This window comes from Callorhinchus milii, unplaced genomic scaffold (assembly GCF_018977255.1).
Source record: "Callorhinchus milii isolate IMCB2004 unplaced genomic scaffold, IMCB_Cmil_1.0 Scaffold5, whole genome shotgun sequence".
NCBI lineage: Eukaryota > Metazoa > Chordata > Chondrichthyes > Chimaeriformes > Callorhinchidae > Callorhinchus > Callorhinchus milii.
In genome coordinates this window covers 63,128,253-63,155,323 of record NW_024704746.1, presented here as the reverse complement: position 1 = coordinate 63,155,323, position 27,071 = coordinate 63,128,253, and the positions used below count along the sequence as shown (strand labels likewise).

Genomic DNA, 27,071 nt, shown 5'->3' with positions numbered 1-27,071 from the left:
TGTGTTGGGCACTCGTCTACTCACCCCCCTCGGCTTAGCTAACACGCTGGGATCCACACTTCAACCATATTTATTATAAGTGAATTTGTGCTACAGTGAAGCGCGTACTAATGAGCTGCTCTGCATTTGACAAGAAAACCTTACATAATGGTGGTTGTCAAATCACTTACATCGTTTCTTTTATACTCACTATTCAAAATAAACCGAAAATTTAAGGAAACTTGACTTAAAAACAAATAACTCTTGAGTTTTTACAAATTTTAAATTCCTTGACCACTGACTGGATCAATTATTTGCAAGTTGTATTTAGAATTTTCTCTTTCCAATATTCTGCCACCCCCAATGCCATATCTAAAAGATGCTAACTCACGTAACTGTCCTAAATGATGTTGTGGCCAACAATCCCCCAAGTGAAATTGGTCACCCACTTCACGGCTGTTTGTGGGACATTGCTGTGTGCAAAATTGGCTGCTGCGTTGCCTAAAAATACAGTCACTACACGGTAATTCATGTGAAGCGCTTTGGGATGTGTTCCTGTAGTGAAAGGCGTTATACCAATTATAAGATTTATTATTCTTACTATTGTGTGAAGTCTACGAAAACTGCCAATATTAACTAGGCGCACAAATTATAAATATATTGGTCCTGTGCTGTCTGGTGTAGTGGAGTGTTGCAGGGAGTGGGAAATCTAATTTCCAGTTCCAGCAACACATCAAGAGGTGTAAACCCCTGATTTGGAGCTTAGTCCACGTTTAGCATTACAGAATTGAGCATTATATTTTCGTCAAGTGACCCGTTCTTTGATAATATTCAAAAGTAGTCCTGAAAAACTCTTCAACCATCCACGATTTATACATCCCAAATTCCACCTCGTTTTCTCTCTGTAAGACTATTTTGTCTTAAAATTTCAGAACACAGAATTGTAGCAAACTCAGTCTCATTTAGAAGTGCTGTGAAATGTGCAGTATAAGTATAGCATTATAGGGTCTACCAGTGAGTCAGATGTTACAGCCTTATCTGTCAACACCAACTGAATGATTTCAATATCATTTGCAACCGAGCACTTTATTTTTAAACGTGCAAAGGAACAGACTGGAAAGGGGAAACACGAATAAAGCAACGTTATGAACAGAATCTATGAGCCATGGTAAGCCCAGACTGTACAGCCCTTTTTACAGTGTCTGTTGCTCATTGGGTTACACATGTCACTTGGGTATCAGAATTGTGACGTGAATCCATATGCATTCTTTATAACACACTTGAGATGATGTGAATATCGATCCAGTCAGAGGAAGTGGTACTTCAACTGCAATAATTAAATATAAAATCTGAGACTGTTGATTGAGTAGAATGACCAGAGATGTTTAGCGTGTTCTCTGTTTTGGGATGGGGTGGGGGGGGGGCGCGGAGCGGTGGGCAGGGAGTGGCGCTCAGGGGTGGGGAGAAAGAGTGATACGCAGTGAGAGGGAGAGAGTAACTGACAGAGAAAAGGGGAGTGAGTCGCGAGAGAGAGGGAGCGATACCTTCTGAATGAAACCTACCATGTGCTCCGTTAACCCCATCCCGACCTGTCTCCTGACCTCCCACCTTCACCGCTGTTAGCAGACATTGTGACCCTCTCCTCTGGTACAGTGTGTGTCAACTTAGCTCAGTGATAGCACTCTCGCCCCGTGAGTCAGAAGGTTGCAGGTTCATACCCAGGTCGGCACTCGAAACTCACAGCTAAGCTGACACTCCAATGCAGTGCTCTGCCACCTTTGACACTGTTAATCAACCTCATCACCTCTCCTCTTCTCCACCTTCACAGTTCTGTCCTACCCTGGTTTCACTCTTTCTCTCATCAAATGGCTTTTTCTCTTGCCCCTGCAAAATGACACGTGTGGTGTTTCTCAGGGCTCTGTCCTTGGTTCCTCTCCTCTTCATTATTTATATGCTCCCACTTGGCCACATCATCCCTAGAGGTGGATATAAATGTAAATTATATTGAATTGTAGCTGGTAGATGAAATTGAAGGCAGAGAACTGTGAAGTGGTACATGTTGAGAGGAAGATTAAGGAAAGAAAATATGCATTTACCAATAGCACTCTAAAGGAATGAAAGAGGAGAGAGATCTATGCAATACCATTTAGATTTACGTGGCGCCTTTCATGTTGGCCGGTTTTCTCAAAGTGCTTTACACCGTTGGTTGGGCTTCACACTGAGCCTAGGGGTGGGAGATCTGAAGAGGTTAGGGAGGGGAAAGATGGCTAAAAGCTTGATCTAGAGGTTAATATACACATCATTAAAGGTGGGAAGGCAAGTCGATAAAGCTGTGGGGGGGGAAAAAAGAAAATTGAACCCTAGGTTTTGTAATTGGGGATATAGAATAGTTCAGACTGGCTGAAATGGTAGAATGTTCGTCTTCTGAATCAGAAGGTTGTGAGTTCATGCTAACAACCTTAAGGACTTTGAGATCATAATCTCGAAGACACTACAATTGGGAAGCATTGCATTGACAAAGCTGCTGTCTTTAAGATGAGATGCTAACCTGAAGCCCCATCTGCCCAATTCGGGTGGATGTTAAAGATCCCATAACACTGTGTGAAGAGAGAAACTTGTTATGGATAACAACCTCTCAAATAAAAATTGTTCATTACATTTTTATGGGCATTGGTGGACAAGCATTAGGCTCCTGTGTTTGCCGAAGAAGTACCCAGTCACTGCAATTTACAAAAAATGCAGAAGCACATTGAGACGTTTCCATGTGATAAATTATATCAAATGCAAGGATTTACAATAAAGGGATAATGCTAAACCTGTATAAATCACCAGGTGGAATAATTTTTCCACACCACTAAGGGAAGGATATCATGGCCATATGAGAGAGGGCAGATTTACTCGGAGGATACCACGAATGAGGTTTTGCATATGAGGAAAGTTAGCAGAAACCCGGGCTGTATTCCCAAGAAGAGAGAAGGTTGAGAAGAGACATGATCAAGGTTTTTTTTTAACATTATAATGATGTGGTTGACGGGCTACCCAGAAAGAAATTAAATCTTATGTCATCCAGTTAGTGAAATAAAGTAATTACTAAAAGCCAAAGGAGAAATATTTTTACACATAGAGTTGTTAGGTTTTGGAATGACCTATCTGGAACTGTGCTTGATATATTAACTTTAAAGAGAGAATTACAATACAAAATTACATTTGTATAGAGTGTTTCACGTCGGGAGGATGTCCCAAGGTGCTGTAAAATATTGGAAAAGGAAAAATATATAAAATGATATGGGGAAAGGCAGGAGAATGGGACTAAATGGTTAGCTCTTTTAGATAGCTAGCAATTATGTTTGTCTGATTGAGCTCCTTTTGAACTGTAAATATCTATGATGCTATGAAATTACCAATGGATCTGTGGAACAATTCTGACTTTGTCAGTGCTTAATCTTGGTGTGGTATTTGAAGGGCCTGCCTTTCTCATAGAGGTTTCTTTATACATTTCCTTTAAGCCAATTTGTTCTTCAAAAGATTCTAAAGCTGAAACCCTGTTTGATGATTTTTTTTATTAACCATGGTTTTTCATGATTGAATATTTTTCCCCTGATCTAGAATAGATCAGCCATGATCTTATTGAATGGCGGAGCAGGCTCGAGGGGCCGAATGGCCTACTCCTTCTCCTAGTTCTTATGTGCCTATTTGTCTCTTACCCTCTCGCTCAACCGAGCTCTATGGGAACCCCTCATCACAGTCGGGTGCACAAAGAACATTTGGAAGGGCAATCCTATTTTAGCCTCAGTTGCTCTACAGTTGTCTGAATCATGTCAGTACAGATAGATGTACCTTCCTATCTTGAGCTCATTAATGGACAATTTAATTTAAAACCAAGCTAACTAGCAGTGCCGTCTTTTACATCATATATTGAAGAATAGTGAGTTGCAGACGTTGGATGTTGAATAGCTGCCTTGATTTGTTATAATGATTTAAGATAACTTTAGTCTTCATCCTAGATTCCTCAATAAAATTTCTCTTCATCCTAGATTCCTCAATAAAATTTCCTTTTTGTTCAGCTTCCTCCTCCAGTCTGGGTGGGTTCACATCATGGGTATATGGTGGTCTCTGCAGATTTGAACATTCACCCACTTGATAGTATCTTACTCTGTCCTGGGTTTTACAGTTTGGTTAAACTATTTTGTTGGATGGTAATGGGATTGTCCTATCCTTTACGGCTTTTGCTGACAGTCCACAGTATATCAGTGTGTCGGTTTGGCCTCTAAGGCAAAAGATTGTAGGTTTGAGCCCCCACATCAGGAATTGACCTCTAAATCCAGATTGAGCTTGATACTTCAGTGCTGCACTGATCACACTGCATTTTGGAGCTACAAGCTCTTGGACCAAACATTCAGTTAGATGTTAACTAACCTATTAAAGTATTCGAAAAGAGAATGGAGTTTTTTCTAGTTTCCCTGGTGTCCAATAGACTTGCAGATTAATTGACTCTTCGTGGGATCTTGTTTGTGCAAATAGCTGCCATGTTTGTTCACGAAAACAGTTAATTACTACATTTGACGGTAATTATCTGCGAAATGCTTCGAAGCAAATTATGATAAGCCACTGTGCATTTTTATAGTATCTTGCAAAAACATACAGTCACTATACTTCACATTAAATCTTATGAACCACTTTTGGTGTCCTTCTGAAGTGAAAGGCGCTATGTCAAATGTAAGGTTTCTTTTTTATTGCAGTTTAGATTTGTTTCATCTGCTTGTCAGAATTGGAAACTCACTGCTTGGGAAATTAGTATTAATTGCATCCTACCATTTTGGCACATTGATACATATTGTAAATTTTCTCAACTGAAAAACGCTTCCAAATTTTGTTGCTATAAAGCAGCCAGTCTATACATTGGAAGGGTATATAGATTTACATTTGTTCATTGGCAATATTCTAGAAACCAGAATTTAAAAAAAAGCAGAATGGAGAGTTCAAAGATAAACTACGGAAATCATATTTTGTGTGGGCCTGTAATAGGACAAATATGCAGTGTATAAATAAGGGCACATATCTGTAAAATGAAATGTATTGACATTCTTTGTATTCTTAACCATAAAATAACTTTGTGGAAAGCTGCTGAAATTGTCTATGTCAGTCATTTTTTACTGCATATTACGCGGTGTATTTTTCTTTCTTCTGCTTCTGAAGCAGTAATTACATTAATTGCTAATCTCATTTCCTTTTGTAATTTGCTTTGAATACCGATGGTGGAACTTTACCCAGTGGCAGCACTATGCCAGCTGAGATACAATAGTAATTTTTGAAAAGATACTTGTGTCCTGATCGGCATTTCCCATGGAATATCAAAGGGTTTACACGAGCTTATTTAGATCAGACGACTGATTTTTTATGTCTGGAGTAGCATTGTGTAGTTGAGCTGTAAATCTGACAGGCTGACTAAACCTGACTTTCAGATAATCACAGTTTGTGGAAAAGGACACTGTGAAATATTTGCGGCAGGACTGGGAAGGCTGATTTGATTGGATAAGATTGAGGTCACACTAAGTCAGAAATTTTAGCCAGCCCTTTAAACAACGCTTCTTTCGAGCTAGCACTTGTGTTCTGATATATAATCACTCCATCTGGTGTGACAGATATGGTCTGTAGGACTGAACGATGGTACAGCCTGAAAAGCTACCCCTACAGTGAGCGAAGTGGTACTGTACTTCCTGTTTTCATAAACGGTCATGTGCATATTTTAGTGAAGCTTGATTCCTCTGGAGCATTCTCTCTCTCTCTCTCTCTCTCTCTTTTTTCTCTCTCTCTCAGCAGCAGAGCATTGCAGCACATCCAGAAGCATTTGAAACCTGTGGCCTCATCCTTTTTTTTTAAAAAAAGAAAAAAATATAAAATTGCTGGCTGGACGTTAGGTATTTTTTTCAAAAGACCAAAGACAGAGGTGCTCGTTTCTGAACGTTTTCTAATTTTTCCAGAAACCAAGCAGAAGATTGAGCTGCTGATGTCAGTTAACTCTGGAAAGTCGTCCTCTTCAGAAAGGTACAGCAACATCCATTGCATCCAAAATTGATGCTAAAGGCAGGCAGTGGGGAATCTGAAGGGGGGTGGGGAGGCGTTGGGGGGGAGAAAGGATGTAGGAGATGCCTGTGTTAAAACATCAGTTAAGATTACATCTTGGCTTATGTTGTGCAGCATATTTTGCAGAATCCGGCCTTTTGTTGTTGAGGCTAACCGAGGGTTATTGATTTTTTTCTCTCTTTTGTGTGTGTGTTTTGTCGAATGCTTTTAAAACACAAAACCAGAAATAGACCCTCACTGTGCAGCCAGTGCCAGTGTGCTGTTTAAAACGGGTTTCTTTTTCCTCCCCTACTGAGGTATGTTAGTCTATAAATAATTCCAGGTCATCTCTTATTCTCTATCCCCACCAGAGCTGAATCCTAGGTATGGTACGAGCGTCTCCTTGGCTTCCAAAAGGGAGTGTCTGTGCTTGGAGCCTGTAAATCACTAACCCACGGATTAGTCAGACCCTGTTCTGTGAGGCAGGCATGCTGCTGTTTCATGCCTCTGCTCTGCTGGGGAATATTCATTAAATGCAGTAATGTTTCATGCCTGTAGGTGAGGGTAAATGTCTTGAAATGTTTATAAAACAATTATAATATCTGCCAATCGAAAGCCAATGCTGATGGAAAAGACTTAACTACAGCATTGTTTAATTGGAATAGTAGATGTGATATTAATTTCTTGACAGCTCCGCTGCTCAGCCTCACGGTTTGTTGTGTGTTATTTTCTAGTACCAATAAGCTAGCTCTTTCAATTATATTTTGGAGATGTATTTAGCCTGGAAAGTTATCTAAAGCATTTTCAGATTGTGTCTGCTTTTCCATCACCTGTACAGTTTCATGATCTGTTATCCTTGCCTAATTTTCATAGGCTGGAAAGATTCAGGCAATTATAAGTAAACTTAACTTAGTTGCTAATAGAGGGTGGAGGACACGTCCGTACAATTCAAAGGGAAGGGTTGGTTTAATGCACTAATTAGTGGCGTGGAGGAAAGGCATGTAGCAACAGCCCTTGATACTGCCACACAGCAATTCTTTTGTGACTGAAGTATCTGTGCTCTTTTCACTGCGAATAAGTTGAGGAAATGCCATTCTGAAGTGTGCACGATGAAACGTTTCAGTAGAAGGAAACCCATGATTCTTCATTATTGTTAAAAAGTTTTGTTTTGATCTAGCACACAGTTAGAAACCCTGGATAGTTCAGTTTAAAATGACCATGTTTTTACTTACCTATGGCAATGCCCTGCTTTAATCTTCTTTCAATTCTGTTGAACGTGTGTCAGCCTGGCTAAGTGATAGCACTCCCACGCCTGAGTCAGAAAGCCGTGGGTTCAAGTCCCACATTAGGAAGTGAACTTACATTCCGATGCAGTGATGGGGTGCGTTGCATTGCCGGAGGTGCCTTCCTTCGGATGAGACGATAAACCCAGGTCCCATCTGCCTGTTCAGGTGGGACATTGCTGTGTTCAGTTCGGCTGCTGCAAAGGCACAGTCAATCCAGTTTATAATAAATCCGATGCAATGCTTTGGGCCATCCTCCCAACATGAAAGACGCTAGACCAAATGCAAGGATTATTATTAATAATTTCAGGCCACCCTGAGAGGAAAAGGTTCAGCTCAGCGACATGTTGTAACCACCCTAATCCTGGCTCATGGTAGCATTCTCGCTTCCAAGTCAAAAAGTTGTGCGTTCAAGCCCCAAGTCGAGACTTTGAATTTGGGACTGTCGGTGCAGTGCTGGGGAGCGCTGCCTTGGTGGAGGTGCCGTCCTTTGGATGAGGCATTACCCTGAAGTCCTGTATGCCCGTTCAGATGAATGTCAAAGTTTCCATGTTAGTGTCAAAGGGAAGGGAGTTTCGCCAGGTGCCCTGGCCAACAAATGCCAAATAAAATTGGCCGCTCACTTACTCATCGTTGGTTTTGGGATATTGCTGTGCTCAAATTGGCTTCCACATTTGCCTACAAATACAGTCGTTACACTTTACAGTAATGTTCTGTGAAGCGTACTTTGAGGCTTCCTCCCAACAACACGATAAACTGCTATATCAAATGGAAGGATTGTATTATTATGGACTCTTGGCTTCAAGAAAGAAGAGATGAGGGAAGATTTTGTAATAGACAGCTGAGATGAGGTAACTCATAAAAGAGCAGGGATTATTATATCTGGGGGGTATTTCCTTGTCATAGCTGAGCACCATATCACGTGCTATCGATGTGTTTTTACAATATATGGTTCCTTGTTGAATCAATTCCAACACTACTGGAGTTTTAATGTACCCCTGCTTTCTCTTTTTGTGGAAATCATTGATTCCTAGGATTTTAAGACTGAAACTCCTTTTTCCCCCCTCGTTTAATCTATAGGATTTTAAAGCCAAATTTGGAAATTCACCTAACAAGTTCCCGTTTCTTTGCTAACTTGTTGCATCCTTTGTGCTCTACTGCACTATGGGCCTATTTCCTTCACGTAAGTTCTGAATATAACGTATTCTGAATATGACAAGTTGCAGTTTCTCTTTTCATGTCCACCACATCCTCTCTGCACAGGGGAAGGCTGTAGAGCTAGTCCAGACTTTCATGAGTATGCCTACACTGAACACCATGCTTACAAGAGTGGCGTGGGATAACTCGTACTCCAGGCTTCATTTGGCACCTCACCATTGGAATATTTTGCCATTGGAGGAAACTGTATGCAAAGATACGTGCTTATCCCTCTATCCCCACAAAATACACAGTTAATCCACTTTACAGTATATTCTATGAAGCTCCTTGAGACGCCTCAACGATGTGATAAGGAGCTATATCAAATGCAAGGATTATTATTATTACTGAATAAAACTACAATGCCAACTTCAGTTATTGAATTAGATTCGATATGTCATTAGGAAATGTGATGATGCACATATTATAGTTAATCTACTTTAGTTTTGTCACAGTCTATTCTTGGAGCTCATTTCTCAAAGGACTTGTTGTTCTATCAGCTTGTCTGGCAGAAATCAGGGCCTGGATGAGTGCAAACTTCCTGCAGCTGAATGTGGGAAAGAAGGAAGCCATATTCCTTCAATATATTCACTCCTGTGGATGTAAACTCCTCAACCTCCCTGGACTCTCCCACAGTCTCACCTAACCAGTGCGCAACCTAGGCATTTGGTTCGATCTCCAGCTGCCCTTCGTCCCCCATATCCGGTCCCTGACCAGGACCACCTTCTTCCACCTTGCCAGCCTCCGACCGTACCTTACCCCAAATGTAGCCGAAGCCCTCGTGAATGCCTTGTCACCTCCAGCCTGGATTACTCAAAAGCACTCCCGGCCGGTCTCCCCAGCTCCACTATTCAAAAAAAAATCAGCTCATTTAGAACTATGCCGCCCGCATATTTTCTAGGACCGAACTCCGTGCCCACACTCACCAGCTCTGGCCAGGCTCCACTGGCTCCCCATCAACTTCAAGATCTTCATACTCGTGTTCAAATCCCTTCACTCTCTGGCACCTCCCTACATCTCTGACTTCCTCACTCCCCAATTCACCACCCGTCGCCTCTGCTCGACTGGCACCAGCCTCCTGCTTGCCCCTCGCATCCACCCCACCGTCGGAGGCCGTGCTTTCAGTCACTACCCCCTGAAACTTTGGAACATTCTCTCTCGATCCTGCCACCTTGCCCCCTCTCTCCCCTTTTTCAAGTCCTGCCTGAAAATCTTCCTCTTCGACTGTGTTAACGCACCCCCCCCCCTCCCCCCGGCTCAATCAGGCTCCACCACTATTAAGTGCTCTGAGACGCTAACCTGCCTGGTGGGCACTATATAAGTGCAAGTTGTTGTTGCAGTTGCTGGAATTTCACTAGGAGTTGCTGGTATGTGACTGATTAAAGGATCCTACTTTATATAAAACAATTGACTATATAGACACAAAAAACTTTTTTTGTGAGTAACAAATAACTGTTTCAGACAGTTGTTTGGAACTCCTGTCCCCAGGGGCTACTCCAGCTGTCATCACTCAACACTGTGAAAAGATTTATGACAGATTATAGGTAAAAGGAGAAGAAGAAAATAGATGAGGATGCAGTGTGTGAAAATCTTTGTGTTTGTAATCATTCATTATTGATCAGCACGGGACAGATATTCGAAGTGTTTATTACTTTGTGCTGAAAATGTGTAGACTGTACTATATGTTAAGATGCGCACTGCTTCTGTAGGTGTCTGGCTCTGTTCAGTTTACATTCATTCTAGAGTAACTGAAAACTCAGCGGGAGAATGAGATTGCTTTCAGAACGGATTAATTTGAAAGAATTACCAGAAACTGATTTATTTTAAATGCAATAATCTGTTTGATATAGTGCCTTATCTCATCATCGAGATGTCTCGAACCGCTTCACAGGAATTATTGTAAAGTATAATGACTGTTTTTTGGAGGTGAATTATCAATCAGTGTGGTATATTATAGTTATAAGTATTTACAGTTTTACAATTTTTTCAAATAAACTTGTTCTGTAAGAGGAGATAATGCTTTGGCTATTTACTATTCCTGAAAAATTGAAGATCTATTCTTTACAGGAATACTTTATATGTCATGATCACAGTTTAAAAAGTCCCAAACCTCACTTCACAACACCCAGCACTCACCTAATTATAATAATAACCCTTGCCTTTGGTATAGAGCCTTCTCACATTTTTGAGACGCCCCAAAGCGCTTCACAGAATATACTGTAAAGTGAATTAATAATTAATATAATTAGGTGCAGTGAATGACCAGGCGCAGAGCTATGTATAATCATCAGTTTCACAATGTGAGCGATTCTTTTGGCAAAAGGCAAAGCTTTGGGTTTCATGACTGTCGTTATAATCACAAAGCCTGTTCATACGTTATTGTTACAGCTAACTAGGGTTTTAAAATCTTTTAAGTTTTAAAATGTCCGCAGCAGTAACCAGTGTACAACTGAAATTCAAAATGAATGTGATCGGGTTGTGCCAGCACTTTTACAATGCCTTCGGTAGCCAATTATAAAGCGTTGCCATTGTTTCAGCAGCGATCTAATGACCAAACAGTCTTCTTACCAGCGAAGAGTTGCTAGGGAACTGGCAGCCCTAGGCTTATTTTCTCTTCCAAACTGCTGCTTTAGTAAATGAACTTTTAAAATTGTAAACATTCGATAGCATTACAATCAAACTACATCATCAGAAGCAGCTTCATGCAAAGTTGGAGAGAGACCAGTCCAGTAGTTCCGAGCAACATGAAGGCTCTACTTTAAACAATAATAATAATCCTTGCATTTTGTATAGCGCCTTATCACGTCAAAGCGCTTCACAGAATATGTTGTAATGTGGATTGACTGTATTTCGTAGCAGAATGTGGCAGCTAATTGCACACAGTAGTGTCCCACAAACAGTTGTGGATTAAAACTAAGAGACTTTCAGCCGAGAATGTCTCAGGGTCAGAACTCCTAATCTTTCTGACTAATTTTGTGGATAAGATGACGTGTTTGATTTTTACAGTAATTTTAACTGATTTCTTAATTATGAATTCTATTCGTCCGTAACACTGACTTGCAGAACCAAGAATCCAACTCTTATTTTCAGAGCAGGGTTACCTAGAGTCAGAGTGACCTGTGTGACATACTTTCAGGTACCGTACAGAGTCCCTATTTGATTCTTAATTATGAACTACTTTAATACTGCAAAATTGATTCTGATATGCTTAGTGCTCTATAATGGTGGAAATTTCATAAAAGTAATATATAATAACACTGCATTTGCTATAGCGCCTTTCACGTTGTGTCAAAGAACTTCACAGGAATTACTATAAAGTGCAGTGACCTTGTATTTTGAAGGTGAATGTGGCAACCAATTTGCAAACGGCAGTGTCCCACAAACAGCCACAAAGTGAATGACCGATTTTATCTGGTAGATTGTTGGCAGGACCCCAGAAAAAGCATCCAGTTTCTAGTACCTTTCTTATACTAGTATGCACCTCACTGATTGATCATAATTTGGGCTGGCTTCACATGCTTGCCAATGGAATATCAGAATCGAATCAATCTCTGTGGTGATCTTGGTTGTCTGGTTCCTGTGGGTTTACAGTATTCCTGGACATTGCTGATGACAGACCAGCCAACCTGTATCTGTAGCAGGTCTTGGAGGACCAGTCACTGGGAGTAGGGATTGTTCCCACTCACTCAACCCCGCAAGTCAAAACCCTAATGGGTAGGGTAGTCCTTATAGCAGAAAGATTGCCAGACAGTGCTCGCAAGCAACAGAAAGCTTGCCAGACAGTGCCCTTAGTAGAAGATTTGCTTATTTTACCTGGTTAGACTTCATACCCCATGCTTTGAGATCCACATGCCTTGGCTCTTGTTAACCCTCACCTAATACCATCTGGAATTAGGTAAGTAGGAGAGAGTGTGCATTCCATTCCAGACATAGACATTTACGTGTGTAGGTGGCATACATGTGTGAAACTCAGTCTGGTTTGGATTCTCTTAAGCACAATGATGGGTTTCTGCATATGTGAGGCACTTGGCTGACTGCAAAAATAAATTGATCAAAACTGTTTATAAAAGCCAAGGGTTTGTTTCACAATAACACAGTGCTGACATGGAGTACGTCACTGTAACGTAGCTATATTTAGACACTAAACAGAAAAAATATCCTTAATTCTGAGTGTTTGTTTCCAGTTACTTGAAAGCTGTCCTATCCGGTTTATTTTCATGTAACATCGGCTAATGATTATAGTTCAAATGAATTGCAGATATTTATTTCTGAATCTAATATCATCCTGTAGTGATCATAGAAATTGCAGCATAGAACAATATTCAGCCCATCGAGCCTTTACTGTCGCTATCTCTTCCTCTGCATCTAACACGCTTGCAAGCATTAATGTTTCTGGATGTGCAGTTCCCACTTGTTCTGTAATTTATGTGCCTTTTCCTTTTGAGTGGTCTGGAGCAATGGAAACCTGCTGGTGGAATATTGAGGTAATAGGAATTGAAGCACGAGCAAGACATCCTCCCATTGCATCCAGTGGATTGAAGATCTCTGAGACACTACCCTGAATGAGAGGCGCTATATCAATGCAAGTCATCGTTATTGTTGTTTAATTACCTTCCTAAGTGTTTAAATCAGTTCCTGCAATTCAACCTAGCTTCAAGATTCTTTCGGCATGCAACCATAACACGAACCAAAATGAGCCACTTGTTAACATGTTTGATATGATAAATATAATATGATAAATACCTGTTGTGTGTGTGGCTGTATATGGGGCGAGGGGTTCTCCCAATTGGTGATTATATATCAGGCACCCCACTGACATATCAGTGTAAACTTCTCTGACCATAATGTTGTACGCATTTCTGATAATTTAGCATCATGGTTCCAGTATTCAGTGTTGTAGTGGTATTGCCTGTCATGAGCATCAATCTTGTACTCAAACTATGAGAGCATTCTTAATGACTGAAGGGGTTTTAAGTTCAACTTCTATTTTAAAATTACTACAAAAATGAAGCATACTGAGTTTGGCGGTTCTGTAAATTTCTATGATATATTTCTAACCCTAACCTAAAGTGTTCTGGGTCGCTGCCCTGCGTGAGGGACACTATATAAATGCAAGTTGTTGTTCTATGGTTTGACTAACTTGTTGGAAGAGATTGGAATCTTCACAGATTCTTGTGTAGTGTTGAGTTACTGGTGAAGCTCATACAATTAACAATGTTGTTAAATTTGAGGTATTCATGTTGCACAGAGAGAGATGGAGTTTGTAAATCCATGTAAGTAAGTAGTGAATTTGATGGCACATTGTAATTCTGTATACGTGATCGTAATCAGTGGTTCTGTTTGGTTGCATATTGAATTGTGAAGTCAGGAGGGATCTTGTCAAGGAAATCAAAATATGATGTTGACTGCTGCTTATGAAAGACTGATTTGTGTTCTTCATCTGTCAAAACTCGATTGCACTTGTCTCTGCAAGAAATGGTTTCTGCGATCTTAAGATTCAATTTGATGGTCTGTAGGGAATAATAAATGATACAATGACTTTGAATGCCTGTGGATATTAACATTGATAATTGAACAACTGGATTGAGCTAAGAACTGCACAACACAGTTCTACAACTGTAATGAAATATTTGTGCTTGTCTCCTGTTGATGAGGTGTACACTGGCTAATTAACAAAAATACTAGATTTCCACTTTTTATGTTATATGCGACCACTAGGGGCAGGCTCTGCGCATTCCTTGAACTGTCTTGACTGAAGAGTCATGGTATTGGAGGGGGTTGCGAGGAAGGAGGTTGGGAACTCATTAAGCATGGAGCTTGGTGCTGTTGTGTTGTGCTGCTTCAGTGACATGCAACATTTTCCTGCTAAGAGTGAAACTATGTGAGGGGAGGGGTTCCGTGCTCAATTAACAGTTGAGCAAGGGGTTGGTCTCGGAAGAGGCTCTGTGCTCTCTCTATATGCTCTCCACCCAGATGAACTGGAATTACGATTACCAAACTGTTCCCAGTGGGCCCTACTAATCATGTTTCTAACACGTGGTATTAAGATCAGGTTAGTTTCCACATCGGTATTGTTTTACCTCTTGCTCTGCAGCTGGACACTGAGGTGTAGAGCTCTACTCTATGTTTCAAGAAGCAATTTCAGGCTTGTCTTCTTTTGCATATTGCATATGACCTTTGTGAGACAGCACTTTATCTCAGCAACATTTGAGAGCACATTTAGCTTCCCTCTGGCGCGCGTTAAACCTGACTGACTAACACCTTATTGAGTATGGGATTCTGGCTCTTTCCACTTGAGTTCCACTTTGGAACTGGACACGTTGGTGGTTTTTCCTTATATCCAGACAAGGCTGACAAAGTCCTGGGGTTTTGTTTGTAAAAATGACATGGGTTAGGTGTGTGTGTGTGTGAGAGGTGTTGCTACGAAGTGCAAGGAAATTGGCATTATCTAGAAGGAACCTTTTGGCTTAGCACAATTTAATTCTTCTCCTTCACTGATTGTATCGTTGAAGATGGTGTGTGAGCATTACACTTTGTTACGTTGTCTGGTGGGATGACGTTGGAGTCCTACTTAGCAGTATTACAATTTTATATGGGACTGGGCACTGCTGATTTATATGGATCTATGATAGTGCCTCCTGACCCATTGTCAAGCAGTAATGTTTGAAAATGAGACTTTCAATATTTTGACAGCACTAGGAAGATTGCAGGAGTGCTCTTGTTATACTGTACAGTTTTTCCACAGTTTTGTAATTCAAAATAAACGTGACTATATCCTACCTTGTTTTTATTATGCTTTGCATCCTGAATTGATGTAACAAACATTTGTGGCACGTGAGACCTGTGTGCAAACAGTCCTCTTCTATGGATCCGAGCTCCTGGGGTTGCAGCGGAGGGGTTTCCTCCAGCACACTTGCAAAGTCCAGGATCAAGCAGTGAGATGGATTGCGGCAAATATGGGAATGGGCTTCAGGAAGGGAGGGCTCCGGCCTACACTGAACTGTTGCTAAGCATCCTGGAGGCGGAGGTGGTTTCACACTGGGCATGTCTATTTTTCAAGGCCCTTCACATGAGGACCTGGGTTAAGCAGCTGGTGCTGAGTAAGCTGGTACGCAGCATTGGACTTGGCCCTCAAGAACATCAAGGTGGCTGGCACATTGCAAGCTGTAAAGGTCCTCCCACCACGCTGAAGGCAGGTGTCTGCCAGATAGCTGCTCTGAGGAAACTGAGGCTTGGGACGACAGCTGCTGGAAGGCGTTCCTGGTGTCCCAGTTTGTGAACACACGTTCGTAAATCCAGCGTCTGGAATCCACCTTGATTGGCCTTCAGAGAGGCAAGCAGCTGCTGCTTAAGCTCCACATCTCCAACTGGTGGAACCATCGCTCAATGGGAAGGGACATGTGCCTAAGGTGCAGATAGGTGGCAATGCTTGTGTGCATTACATGCTGAGCTGTGTTGGCCACCAGAAAGCTTGCAGGGAGTTCCTGGTACCTACCATCCCCTAGTGAGGGCTCAAACCTGTGTTTGTTGGATGTCAAATGACCACCTAGTGACTATCCTCCTTGGGTGATGGTGGGGGGGCAGCATGTCATTTTGGATGTAGTATGTATCTTAGGGGATCATGCTTATTTACCACCAGCCCCTCAACTTCGTTTAATTCCACCCACCTGGGAAGATAACTGGTGCTGCTAATGGGAGTGAATACAAGCATACTTCCAGCCTCGTTTAAGACAACAATTCATCCTCTCATAGGATTTAAAAGGACATTTTTTTTTCTGTTAAATTAATTCATACCTGCTTTAAAATGGACAAAATCACCTGTCATGTTTTAACCTTTTAATGCGAAGTCTATTTTTTTCATGGCTGGATTGAATGACCGATGAAAAATTGTCGGTGCCATCAATGCTGTCGGTTAAAAACTCGTGAGTTAGGGTTGTTTTTCTGACAAGTTATACATGGCGTGTATAACGTATTGTACTCTGAACCTTTGTGATTCATATTGTGTAGCGAATCAATAAGTTGTATAGAATTGATTTACAATATGACTGGGGGGATTTTTATATGCCAGTTCTGTAGCAGTATTTTCAGAGGCATTTCAGGTGAAAGAGATGGCCTCAATTGTACAGCACATTAGAGCACTGATATGTAACAAGAGTTCTGCTTTAATCCCCCCCTCCCACCCCCAAACAGTATATCTGATTATTGCCTGATTATTGCCATAAAAATGCCAATAAGGTGTGGTAGGTATTTTTCCTGAAGCTGGGTCAACACATTCTGTTCTCAGATATTCCTACCAACATTTACAGGATGCTACTAGTCCATCCCGGGAACTGGCTACCTCTACTCTCACCATGAACGTAGTGTGATTTTGAAAATGGAAAGAAAATATGACTTCAGTTCTTTTCGTTCTTCGCCTTTATTACTGGGTATCATTGTCTGAGGTCTGTGTAATGGGTCGTGATATTTCTTAATGTTGTTTATTTTGCTCTGCTCAGCTGGTCTCCATCGGCAATTTTTATAATTCTGGAAGAAGTAAATTATTGCTCGCTCAATTTATGAATAGTGTGAACAGCACAGACTCCAAAAATAAACCCTGTGATCTCTGCTAGTCACTACCCACAAAGATAGATTTTTCCATTTACAATTATCCTCAGCTTCCCTTTATCAAACAGCTTTTCAAGCCAGCTAACCCATTTACCATTTCTTTCCCCCTTCGCCTTAACCCCTTTGAATTGCAAAGTACCATGAATGCTACCCCACATGAAGGACGCTACATAAATGCAAGTTGTTGTTGAATGAACTGTCAACAGTGACAAGTATGCTCCTCTGGCAATTTAGCAGCTCTCTTCCTGTTTTGACATGTCCCAGATTGAGCTGGTAGCTTCTGTGACGTCAATTTTCCCAGTCAGGTCAGCATTTTACGAATGCCTTTTACAACCTTGATTTCATCTGAAAATGGTTGATTGGATCTAAGGTTCTTAAAGAAAAATTAAGAGAGACCATATAGAAGAAAAATCTTGATTATTTTTTAATGACAAAAGTGAGAAGAATTTTTTTATTTGAAATTGGTTTACTTTATTAGTTTACCTCCTCAATGAATTTCAAATGACTTTCTTTTACCCTCATTTCTTGCTTTCTTCTGTTCCTGATTCATGCGGCTTCTAAAACCATACTTCTACAATTTTGGACTCTGTATTCTTTCGATGAGGGTTAATAACCATTATATATTCTGAAGCCTTTCCTTCACAAAATATGTTGGGCTAGCTGTTTGCCTACAAAGTATACAGTCTGTGCCCTTTACAGCAAAATCCTGTGAAGTGCCTTGAGACGTCTCAATGACGTGGTAAAGCACTATATCAATTACCAGCATTAAGATTTTGTTCTCTTTTGCTTTCTTCAAGTCCTCTGCTACAGGTTCAGTGTCTCCAAAAATCAGACAAGTGCCTCAACCATTTCCTTCAGGGTTCAGAATGCATCTCATTTGATCCAGGTTAGCTCATAAACATTTAATTTTTGGCTTTCGGCTTTAACTCTCAGAATTGAGTGATCACAGGAGCAAATGTTCATTTGCTGCCAGTTTACAGAGGAGTTTCTGGACACAATTTGATGTAGCATCTGCTCTAGTGCTTTGATTCACACATTCTATTCATAACAACACAAGAGGGATATGAACGAAAATGATGCTTTGGTTGATTTGATCTCATACTTCCAGAATACCAACCGATTGTGGCATCAAGTTGCCTTTTAAACAATTTCAATGTACTGGCCTTGGCCACCCTTCCTAGTAAACTGTTGCAACTGTCTATTACCCTCTGTATAAAGAAATATTTCCTGGTGGTTGTTCTAAAGATTTACTGCCCTGAACCTGTGTCCCGTTGTCCCACTCCCTTAGTATAATAATAAATAATAATCCTTGCATTTGATGTATCGCCTTATCACGTCTTCGAGTCTCAAAGCGCTTCAAGGAATATACTGTAAAGTGAATTGACTATATATTTTGTGGGTGAAATGCAGCAGCCAATTGTGCACAGCACTGTCCCACAAACAGTCGTGATCTTATCACAATGGTGATTCAAGTTGGATTGAGTGACCAAATTATTAGTATAATTAATATATCTGAAAATATTATTCATCTAAATATATTTATTATTGTTATAAATAGGACATATGAAAGTATTGCAATAGGTTCCTTTTCTGTACTCCATTTTGCATCAATCTATTTATAGAAAGTCGATGTTTCTTTCAATGTGGAGGAGCCATCGCTTATCTAGGCGTTGTGTTTGATGCTTGGCCACTATAAACAGAATCGAGTTTAAAAAAAACTAGTGTCTGCCTCGGAACCCTGAGGCAGACGGTGTCTCTATTATCGTGTTTCTGAGCCTGAAGTGGTTTCACTGTTTTTGAGTTTTCTCAGACACTGGAAGATTATTAGAAGAAAATCAAAAAAAATCTTAAACTGTGCCTTCTTTGAATATTGCTGTCATAGTCCATCTCTACTGTTGCTATGTGCTATTTCACTGCACAGTGTTTCAGATCACATTTCAATTCATGTGAATCCTCTCCAGAGAGTTCTTCATCACCTTCTTGTCTAATATTTTGTATGGAAATTACTTGCGGGTATTCTGGTTTCTTGCTTGTGATGTTCAATGCATTCACTTACCTCTTTCCTGATTGAAGGATGGCTTTAGGGTGGATAGTACAGTCAGACAGGAGTCAGAAGTAAGACCCCATACTGGGTAATTCCTTCAAGTGGATTACTGGATAACTTGTTCAGATATATTGCTTTGAAATGATCTTTAAAGCAGTTGTTGAAACATTTCAGATAACTCACTGTAGGATCAGAGGGATTGAAAGTTTTGTATTCAAACCTTGTTGAGACCACTCAATTCTTCACACTTCTGAGGTGAAGAAAATGGAAAAAGAGGCAGGAAAGTAGGTTCTCTCTCCCTAAAAATAGATCAAAGGAGAGACATCTGGCAAAGTCCAGCAGTTTGAGGCATTGTTAATGTTTGATTAGAAACTTGCTTCATCAGTGAAACTTGGAGGTGTAGTTATAGACATGTCCAACATTACAAAACACGCTGGACAAGGTTCACTGTGTGTGTTTACCGTTGATCAAGAGTTTGTTAGGAATAATATCCTTTTTATTTTCAACTAAAAATGTACTTGTCAATGCACCATGGTATTAAGCACTATGTTGTAGCACATCTAAATTGAATCTTAATACAATACAGACTATATTGAAGCAATTGATGGGTTTGTGAAACCTCATGTTTCTACACTCTTCACAATTGAGTTTAGTTTTCTTTCTGGTTGCCTGTAGATTAATTCTTCCCCTCCCTCTCCTAACTGGGTTATAAACAGTTAATATTTCATTTATTTTCTTTTCTATCACCCAGTTGCTTTGCAGCTCTCATTTGAATCTCTATGGTGTCTATAATAATTTGCTTAGTTAATTTTGAAGTACAATCCTGGTTAAATATTTGTAAGATGCAACCATTTGTTGAATAGTAGAATAAAATTGCCATTTTATATTTGAACAGTTATCCATAATGATGTGAAGTGCTTTAGGATGTCCTGCTGACATGGAAGACACTACCAAATATAAGAATTATTATTACTATCATCATGCAAAACACAAATTGGTTACAGCGCTAACTAAAAAAAATTTCAGAAAGAGTTATATTGTCATTGTAGTAACACACTATGCTAGCCCTCCTCTCTGTTTTTCTCGTTCTGACTTTTCTTCTCTTTCTCTCTCACTCTCTAGTTTTCTGTCTCTCTCCGAATTTTTCTATCTCTAATTCTGTACTGTATGAAACTTAGAATTAAAGATTTACCAGCAGCAAGTTTGCTAGTTCCTCAAATCCATGGAACGTATGATACCATTGCAGTGTGTACATGATTCCTTCAATGCATATTGTTATGAGTGTGTAACTTGCTGAAGTTATATGTTTATACATTTTTTTCTTGACCACCTCTATTTAAATAAATTAAATGGCTGCTGCATTTTGTCCACAAAATATACAGTATATTCTGCGAAATGCTTTTGAGATGTCTCAGTGACGTAATAAGGCTCTATGTCAAATGCAAGGATTATTATTATTACTGTAGAAGAGGCCAAAAGCTGTGCTTGAATATTGAGTTAAAGTTCCTTTTGTTTAAAGACATACATTAACTTTCAATTTCTGTAGCTATTAGACTGTTGTTTAAATATTTACAGCTACAAATTAAAACTATTTGAATCGTCTATTTTAAACTATTACGCTAATAGTATAATACCATAATCTGTAAAAGCTAGAATTCTGAATATATTGCAGCAACACTGTTTTGAGTGTACTCACAGTAGCGAAGGAAAATCCAGCAATTTAAAAATGAATATATATATTAATAAATTCCATCTGTGATATTGCAGTTTTGCTAGCAACCCTGTCAGTTTTTATGTCCAGGTGACCTATGTATTAAATACTGGATGCACTGCTTGCACGCTTCTATTGAAAGTATAGTATGTGCTAACTCCGCTCGATTGGCTCCGGCCTCCTGCTTATCCCTCATGCCCTCTGCCCGTTCCACCATCGGAACCAGCCACTACACCCCAAAACTCTTGTACACTCTTCCTCCGTTCCTCCGCCTTGGCCCTTCTTTCCCCATCTTCAGGTTGGGCCTGAAGACCCTCCACTTCGACCGTGCCTACATTCAACCCCCTTCCCCCAGCTCGGCCTTGTGCTCTGCTACTGTCAAGCGCTCCGGGACAACTACCCTGCGTGAGGGATGCTATATCTATATCTTTAGCTGCTTTGCTGTGAAATGTTTGGGTTTCGCTTTGAAAAGCGATGTATTGAGTGTAAAACATAGATCACTTGATAGGACTTGTTCAGTGGAATGTCAGTGTGTCACCCGTTAAATACAGGATGCAGGAAGAATGCCTTGAAGTATGCTGTTCAAATACACTGTATATAATAGAGTATTCAAGTGTAACTTTTTTGTGCATATTTCAGACGTTTGATGCATGCAGCTCTACATTTTAGTTGCACGTATTTTGAAGCATTTGGTCCATTAGATGAAGGGCACTTAACTAATTCCCAGCATTTATTCAAGTAGTGAATTCTCAGCGAAGTCGCTGCAGGCAGCGTCTTAATGTGTTTCATCACTTTATGTAATATCTCTGCACATGTATTCTCATGTGCCAAGCTTGCAGCATATTGGATATTTTTTTGTTTGGAAAAAAAATGTCCTGATGTTTTGTTGGAATGCATTTTACAGCAGCTTGTCAAACACAATCTGCCATTTTAAGTTTTACACAAAATGGTTGTTTTTCGTTTGATCATAGGAGTGAAGTGGATAGATTTTATTTTGTTTAAATGGGCAGTGTTACTGGGTGTGACCACATGATAAAGTGCAAAAATTCAGGCCTATGAATGTAACCTTGCATTTTGCTTGACTGAGAAAACAGATGAAACTGAACCTTTAAATACTGCGACCTTTTTGTAAATGCATCAAAATTTTGTTAGAACATTAATATCTGACATGTGGAATCTAGCAATTTAGTAATTTATTACCTGACATAATTTAAATGGTCTTTAAACATCTGAATGGAAACCAAGCCCTAGGATGACAAATATGTTCACGCATGGAATTCTTCAGAATTTCATTGACAACTTTGTCGTTCATTAACTACCCACTCAGTGTTACCAAGTCGAGATCATAATATATTACCTGTGCTGAACAAGTCATATGTTCTTATTTACTCTGTGAAATGATTTGTGTCAGATTGGCTGGAAATCATAGTTTAAAATAACCCGAGACAATCTGTTCAGAGGAGAAAATACCAGCTTCAATCTGGATGGCTGCTTTATATAGCTTTAACAGCAGAGGGATTGTCATTTGGCTTTACTGATCTCTAGCGTTATGATGTGAATATTCAACAAACTGTTTAAAAGCACCTTAGGTCTTTGGTGTAATACAGTCAATAATGTTACAATCCATTATAAAGTTCACTCATTTGGCTCTTCCTGATTAGAAGCAAATAGATTATGTTTTGGAACCTTGAAGTGATTTTTTGTTAATATGTTAGCTTGTGCAAACTATAATAAAACCAGCATTTTTTTAGAAAAGATTTAATAAATCAATTTATATGGAGAATTAATTGTGCACACAGCCCGACCTAAGTCAAAATGAATTCCTGGAAAATGAAATGTGTGCAGATAGATAAAATTGTGAAGCGATTACATTATTGTTAGTAAAATGCAGTTTAAATGGAAAGTGGGCAAGAACGATATTGGAATTGTCCTTGGGTTGCGGTTTTTAATAATTTAAAATGGACTGTCGTGTGGCTGACTTCGTGTAATTCCAGGTTTATACTGCTGCACTGGCAGTGATGACCATATTGGCGATCGTTCCCTGAACAGTTACGTGCAAATACGAAATCTGTCTCTATGGGAACCTTGCCACTGTGCGGCGAGACGTGCAAGATGTTTGATGGTGGCAGTTTGTCCTTTACTTTTAATTATTATGGTAGAAAAGGTTCATCTCTTTCCGTACGTTTATGTGGTGATGAAAAGAGTGAGTGTGTGTGTGTGTGTGTGTGTGTGTTGGGGTGGGGGGGTGGTCGCAGGCTGACATTTTGGCTTCAGCATCTTTATTTGATTTTCTAATGCATTACATTTTTCTGTTTGTAAAATGGTTGTTCAGCTCAACAATCATCCATGTCATCTTCAGCTGCAACCTCCGAATTACATGACGAGAGAGGCTGCAAAAAAAAAGTCAATATGTTGGCATTTGGTTGTATTATTTATTGTTTAACACTATCCTCTGATTTTATTCAAAAAAAAACTCATTGAGCGCATATAGACTGCGTCTCCAATAGAGCCTGTGGTGACATTGCCTAGAAGTTCCATTGGATTCATTTAAATTTGGGCTCCCAGTAGTGTTCCTGTACGCAGCTCATCGTGTGAGCTATAAACATCTGTTGCATATTTTCACACTGTCACCAGAGTAAATTATTTGTGACAGTTCAGAGACAAAGATGTAACCAAGCTGATAATTGCATTCCAGTGTTCACTTGTCACTACTGTAATGGGGTCGGGGGAGGGGGTTGGGGGAAGAGATGAGAGAGACTGTTTGAATGAAACAACATAAGGGTCACTGTTTTTCTTCAACCCCTCAATGAAAGGGTTTGTGCCATAAACCATGACCCGGTGAGAGAGAGATTACATTCTTCCTGGCATCTGGATGTAACTCTAATTGGCCACTCTTGGAGTTGGGTGAGTCACAGATAGTCTCTCTTCCGATGTAGAAGCATCTGCCTTGCTTTTGCTGTTGTCTTCCCCCTTAATGAACAGCCAGGATCTCTGAGTGTTTATTGTACAGACTGTTCTTTTCTTTCTGCTTCACGATAGCACATAAGCCAATATAGTGATAGAATTTTGTTTCCTTGAACTCTTGAAACTACTCTTCCTCAATTTTGTCTCCCTTGTTGGTCACAGTGACTTGTATAATTTGTGCCGAGGTACAATTCTATTAATGTCAGCTGCATTTGGATTCTGTTCAGGTAGATTCCCTCACCCATGGTCACTAGATAATGATTAGAAGGAACATTGAATGAATTTCCTTTTTGCTTCCATAGACTGGGGAACTTGAATCCAATTATAGCTCTGACATCGAAACTGGTAAGGGATCAAACCAGGGTCCTCCTTGGTTTGCTTAGCTCAGCACCAAGCCATATGGTTAATTTAAGCGCTCTGGGACGCTACCCTGCATGATGGGAGCTATATAAATGCAAGTTGTTGTTGTTATCCACTGAATATCAGCAAAGTTGAAAATAAATGTCAATAATCTCAACAAGTTTGTGATTTTGCAACTGGCAATTAACTTGCAATGACAGAACATTATTATCCGTGATAGATAATCATTTTCTCTCCTTTTCCCTCTCTCCTTCCAGGCCAGAGCCTCAACAAAAAGCTCCCGCTGTTCCCCCTCCTCCACCACCACCCCCACCTCCTCCACCAGAGCCTGTTCCACCGGAGCCGGAGGAGGAAATCCTAGGATCTGATGATGAAGAGCAGGAGGATCCGGCTGACTATTGTAAAGGTAAACTCCAATTCCCTGCAGTTATAGCAGGGTAACTTGCTTTCGAAACCTCACATAGGTCGTATCAGTTGGGACCATATGTTTAATATCACTTGTGAAAAATATGAGTTATAATAATAATGATGATAATCCTTGCATTTGATATAATGCCTTATCACTATACGAATTGGTGTCTGGCATACGTGGAAACCCATCACTGTGCATCTTACCGACACATGGAGATTCCTGAGATATTTATTGGAATGGAATGCGCGCTCTCTCCCTGGAGGGATGCTTACTTAATTCTGGAGAGTGTTAGATGCAGGTTGGCAATAGCCAAGCCTTGGAGAGCCTAGAGTGTGCATTGAGGTGCTACTGGTTTCTGTGGTTTGATGGGTTTAATGAAAAAAAGGCAAAACAATGTTTGTTTTCTTGACGGATCATCAAAATAAAGTAGGTAGAGCACAAGTGAGAAAACTCAGCTAGTGCCGATGGTGGGCTTCAACCAGCCTAACACAAAATGGGAATGTCTAAATGGGAAGGACTCCAAATGTGTTATTGAGGGACATGCTTCCTGATTCAAGGACTTTTTCCATGAGTTCCTCTTACCTCGGTCACGTCATGTTAGTGACCTAGATACTATTCAGAGAATAGAAGTAGTTGAACCGCTCGGTGATAATAACCATAGTAACCATTGCATAATAATATTCAATGTGACGTAGCAAACAGTGCAACCACATAACAGAACCTAGTATATTTCTTGTGACTGACTAACCTCACAAGTATGACGTTGGAGTTTAATGAAAGACTGGGAGCGCTGCTGGAGGATAAATACACCTCCTTCAAAAATGTTACGGCGAACATACAGGAGAGGTAAGTGCGGAACAGAGAGATGAAACAATAATGCTTTGAAATAGATCAACAAGAAAATTAAAAAATTATGGCAAATCTGAAAATTTACAAAGCTTGAAGGGAGAGCGAATGCAACCATTGGGCTAAGCACAAAACTCTATAAAAGCAATTTTGCAAAAGAAATTAGGGAATCCAAGTGAAATGAAAAGAGACGCAACTGTATTAGCAAACCATGATGCCCAAGAATGTTTTCAATATTATGCAAAAAGTTAGTCAGGGAGGAAAATTAAACCTTAATAATAAAAATATTCCTTGCATTTGATATAGAACCTTAACAGGTCGTTGACATGTCTCAAAGCGATTCGCAGAATATAGTGTAAAATGTACATTTTGTGGGCAAAATACGGCAGCCAATTGCGCACAGTAGTGTCCCATAAACAGTCATAAACTTAAGAGGTCCAAACGGGGTTTAAAGTGAGGAAGACACCAAACGTATTATCTGGCTATTTGGAAGACACACTTACATCCGTTTACCACTTGATTTACAACTGGTAGCAATCATTCTTTGAATCCAGCAACATTTACTAGGATTTATGTGGAACAGTAGTCCTTTCAAGGAAAAGAGGTTGCAAGCTATTTATTGCTCATTAAAAGTATAAAATCTGTTTTGTTGCGTTTGTTGTCTTTCCTGATAGGTTTTTTATTTTCTAGAGATCCAGGTGTAGTAGACCTGCTCCCCTTTGCCAATGCAGCTGTCGGATTGTGTGTGCATATTTGCATTCTTTTGGTATCCTTGTTGATTTTTGTAAATACTTTGTTGTTGACGTGGTGATGTAGCAAAGCTCCAAAATTGCGACTGCTTAGAAGCCTTCCGCAGGCGAGAATAATCTGTGCCCAGTTCTTTAAGAATAATCCTTGCATTTGATGTAGTAGTACCTTTCATATCTGGAGGACGTCTCAAAGCACTTCACAGGATGTTAGTGTCAAGTTTAGTGATTGTGTACCTTTAGGCCAACATGGCATCACTAAATGTTCCTTGAAGCTAAAAAAAACAACGGCAGCAATTTTTTTTCTTCTGTGCCCTGAAAAACAGTAACATATTTAGAATTTAAAACTAAAAGGCTGTGGTTGCGCAATCAATGAGGTTGGAGATTCAATGCAGCCATTTGAGTACTGTTCATTGTGCAGCAGCAAGGGCCGCAATGTGAACCGAGTATCATCAGTGAAACAGGCCTTTTCTTACTTGACTAACAATGCTATGGCATGTCTTCTCTTCCTCTTCCTCCTCCTCCTCCTCCTCCTCCTCCTACACCTACTTCTCCTCAGGCCTCCTCTGACTTTAATTGGATATACTGTGACAAATAGGATATTTAATGCCTGATAAAGAATTGAGGGTATACAGGAAGAGGTTGAGGGTATCACAGGCTTTTCAATCTTCTGGTGAATTAATTACCACAATGCAGCTTGAGTATATGATAAAGCACTGAGATAGGCTGGAATGCAGTTTTTTTTAACTGTATAGTAGAGATTATGCAATTAATCATTTAGTTTAAATCCTCTTGACACTAAATGCATTATTCAACAAACAGTACAGTGATTTATTGATTACTTGTACAGTAAATTACCTGA

At 40.0% G+C, this 27,071-nt stretch overlaps 1 protein-coding gene across 5 annotated transcripts in view; it reads left to right on the top strand.

Moving 5' to 3' along the window:
* The first annotated feature begins 5,883 nt into the window (after positions 1 to 5,883).
* Positions 5,884 to 27,071, top strand: part of LOC103176974 (SRSF protein kinase 2) — a 61,330-nt gene continuing 40,142 nt past the window's right edge. For all 5 annotated transcript variants that reach the window (XM_007890870.2, XM_007890868.2, XM_007890871.2 and 2 more), the window contains exons 1-2: positions 5,884 to 6,024; positions 24,463 to 24,611. In XM_007890870.2, the coding sequence (XP_007889061.1) occupies positions 5,987 to 6,024; positions 24,463 to 24,611 (187 nt within the window). In that variant the 5' untranslated portion in view covers positions 5,884 to 5,986. The remainder of the gene's footprint in view (positions 6,025 to 24,462; positions 24,612 to 27,071) is intronic.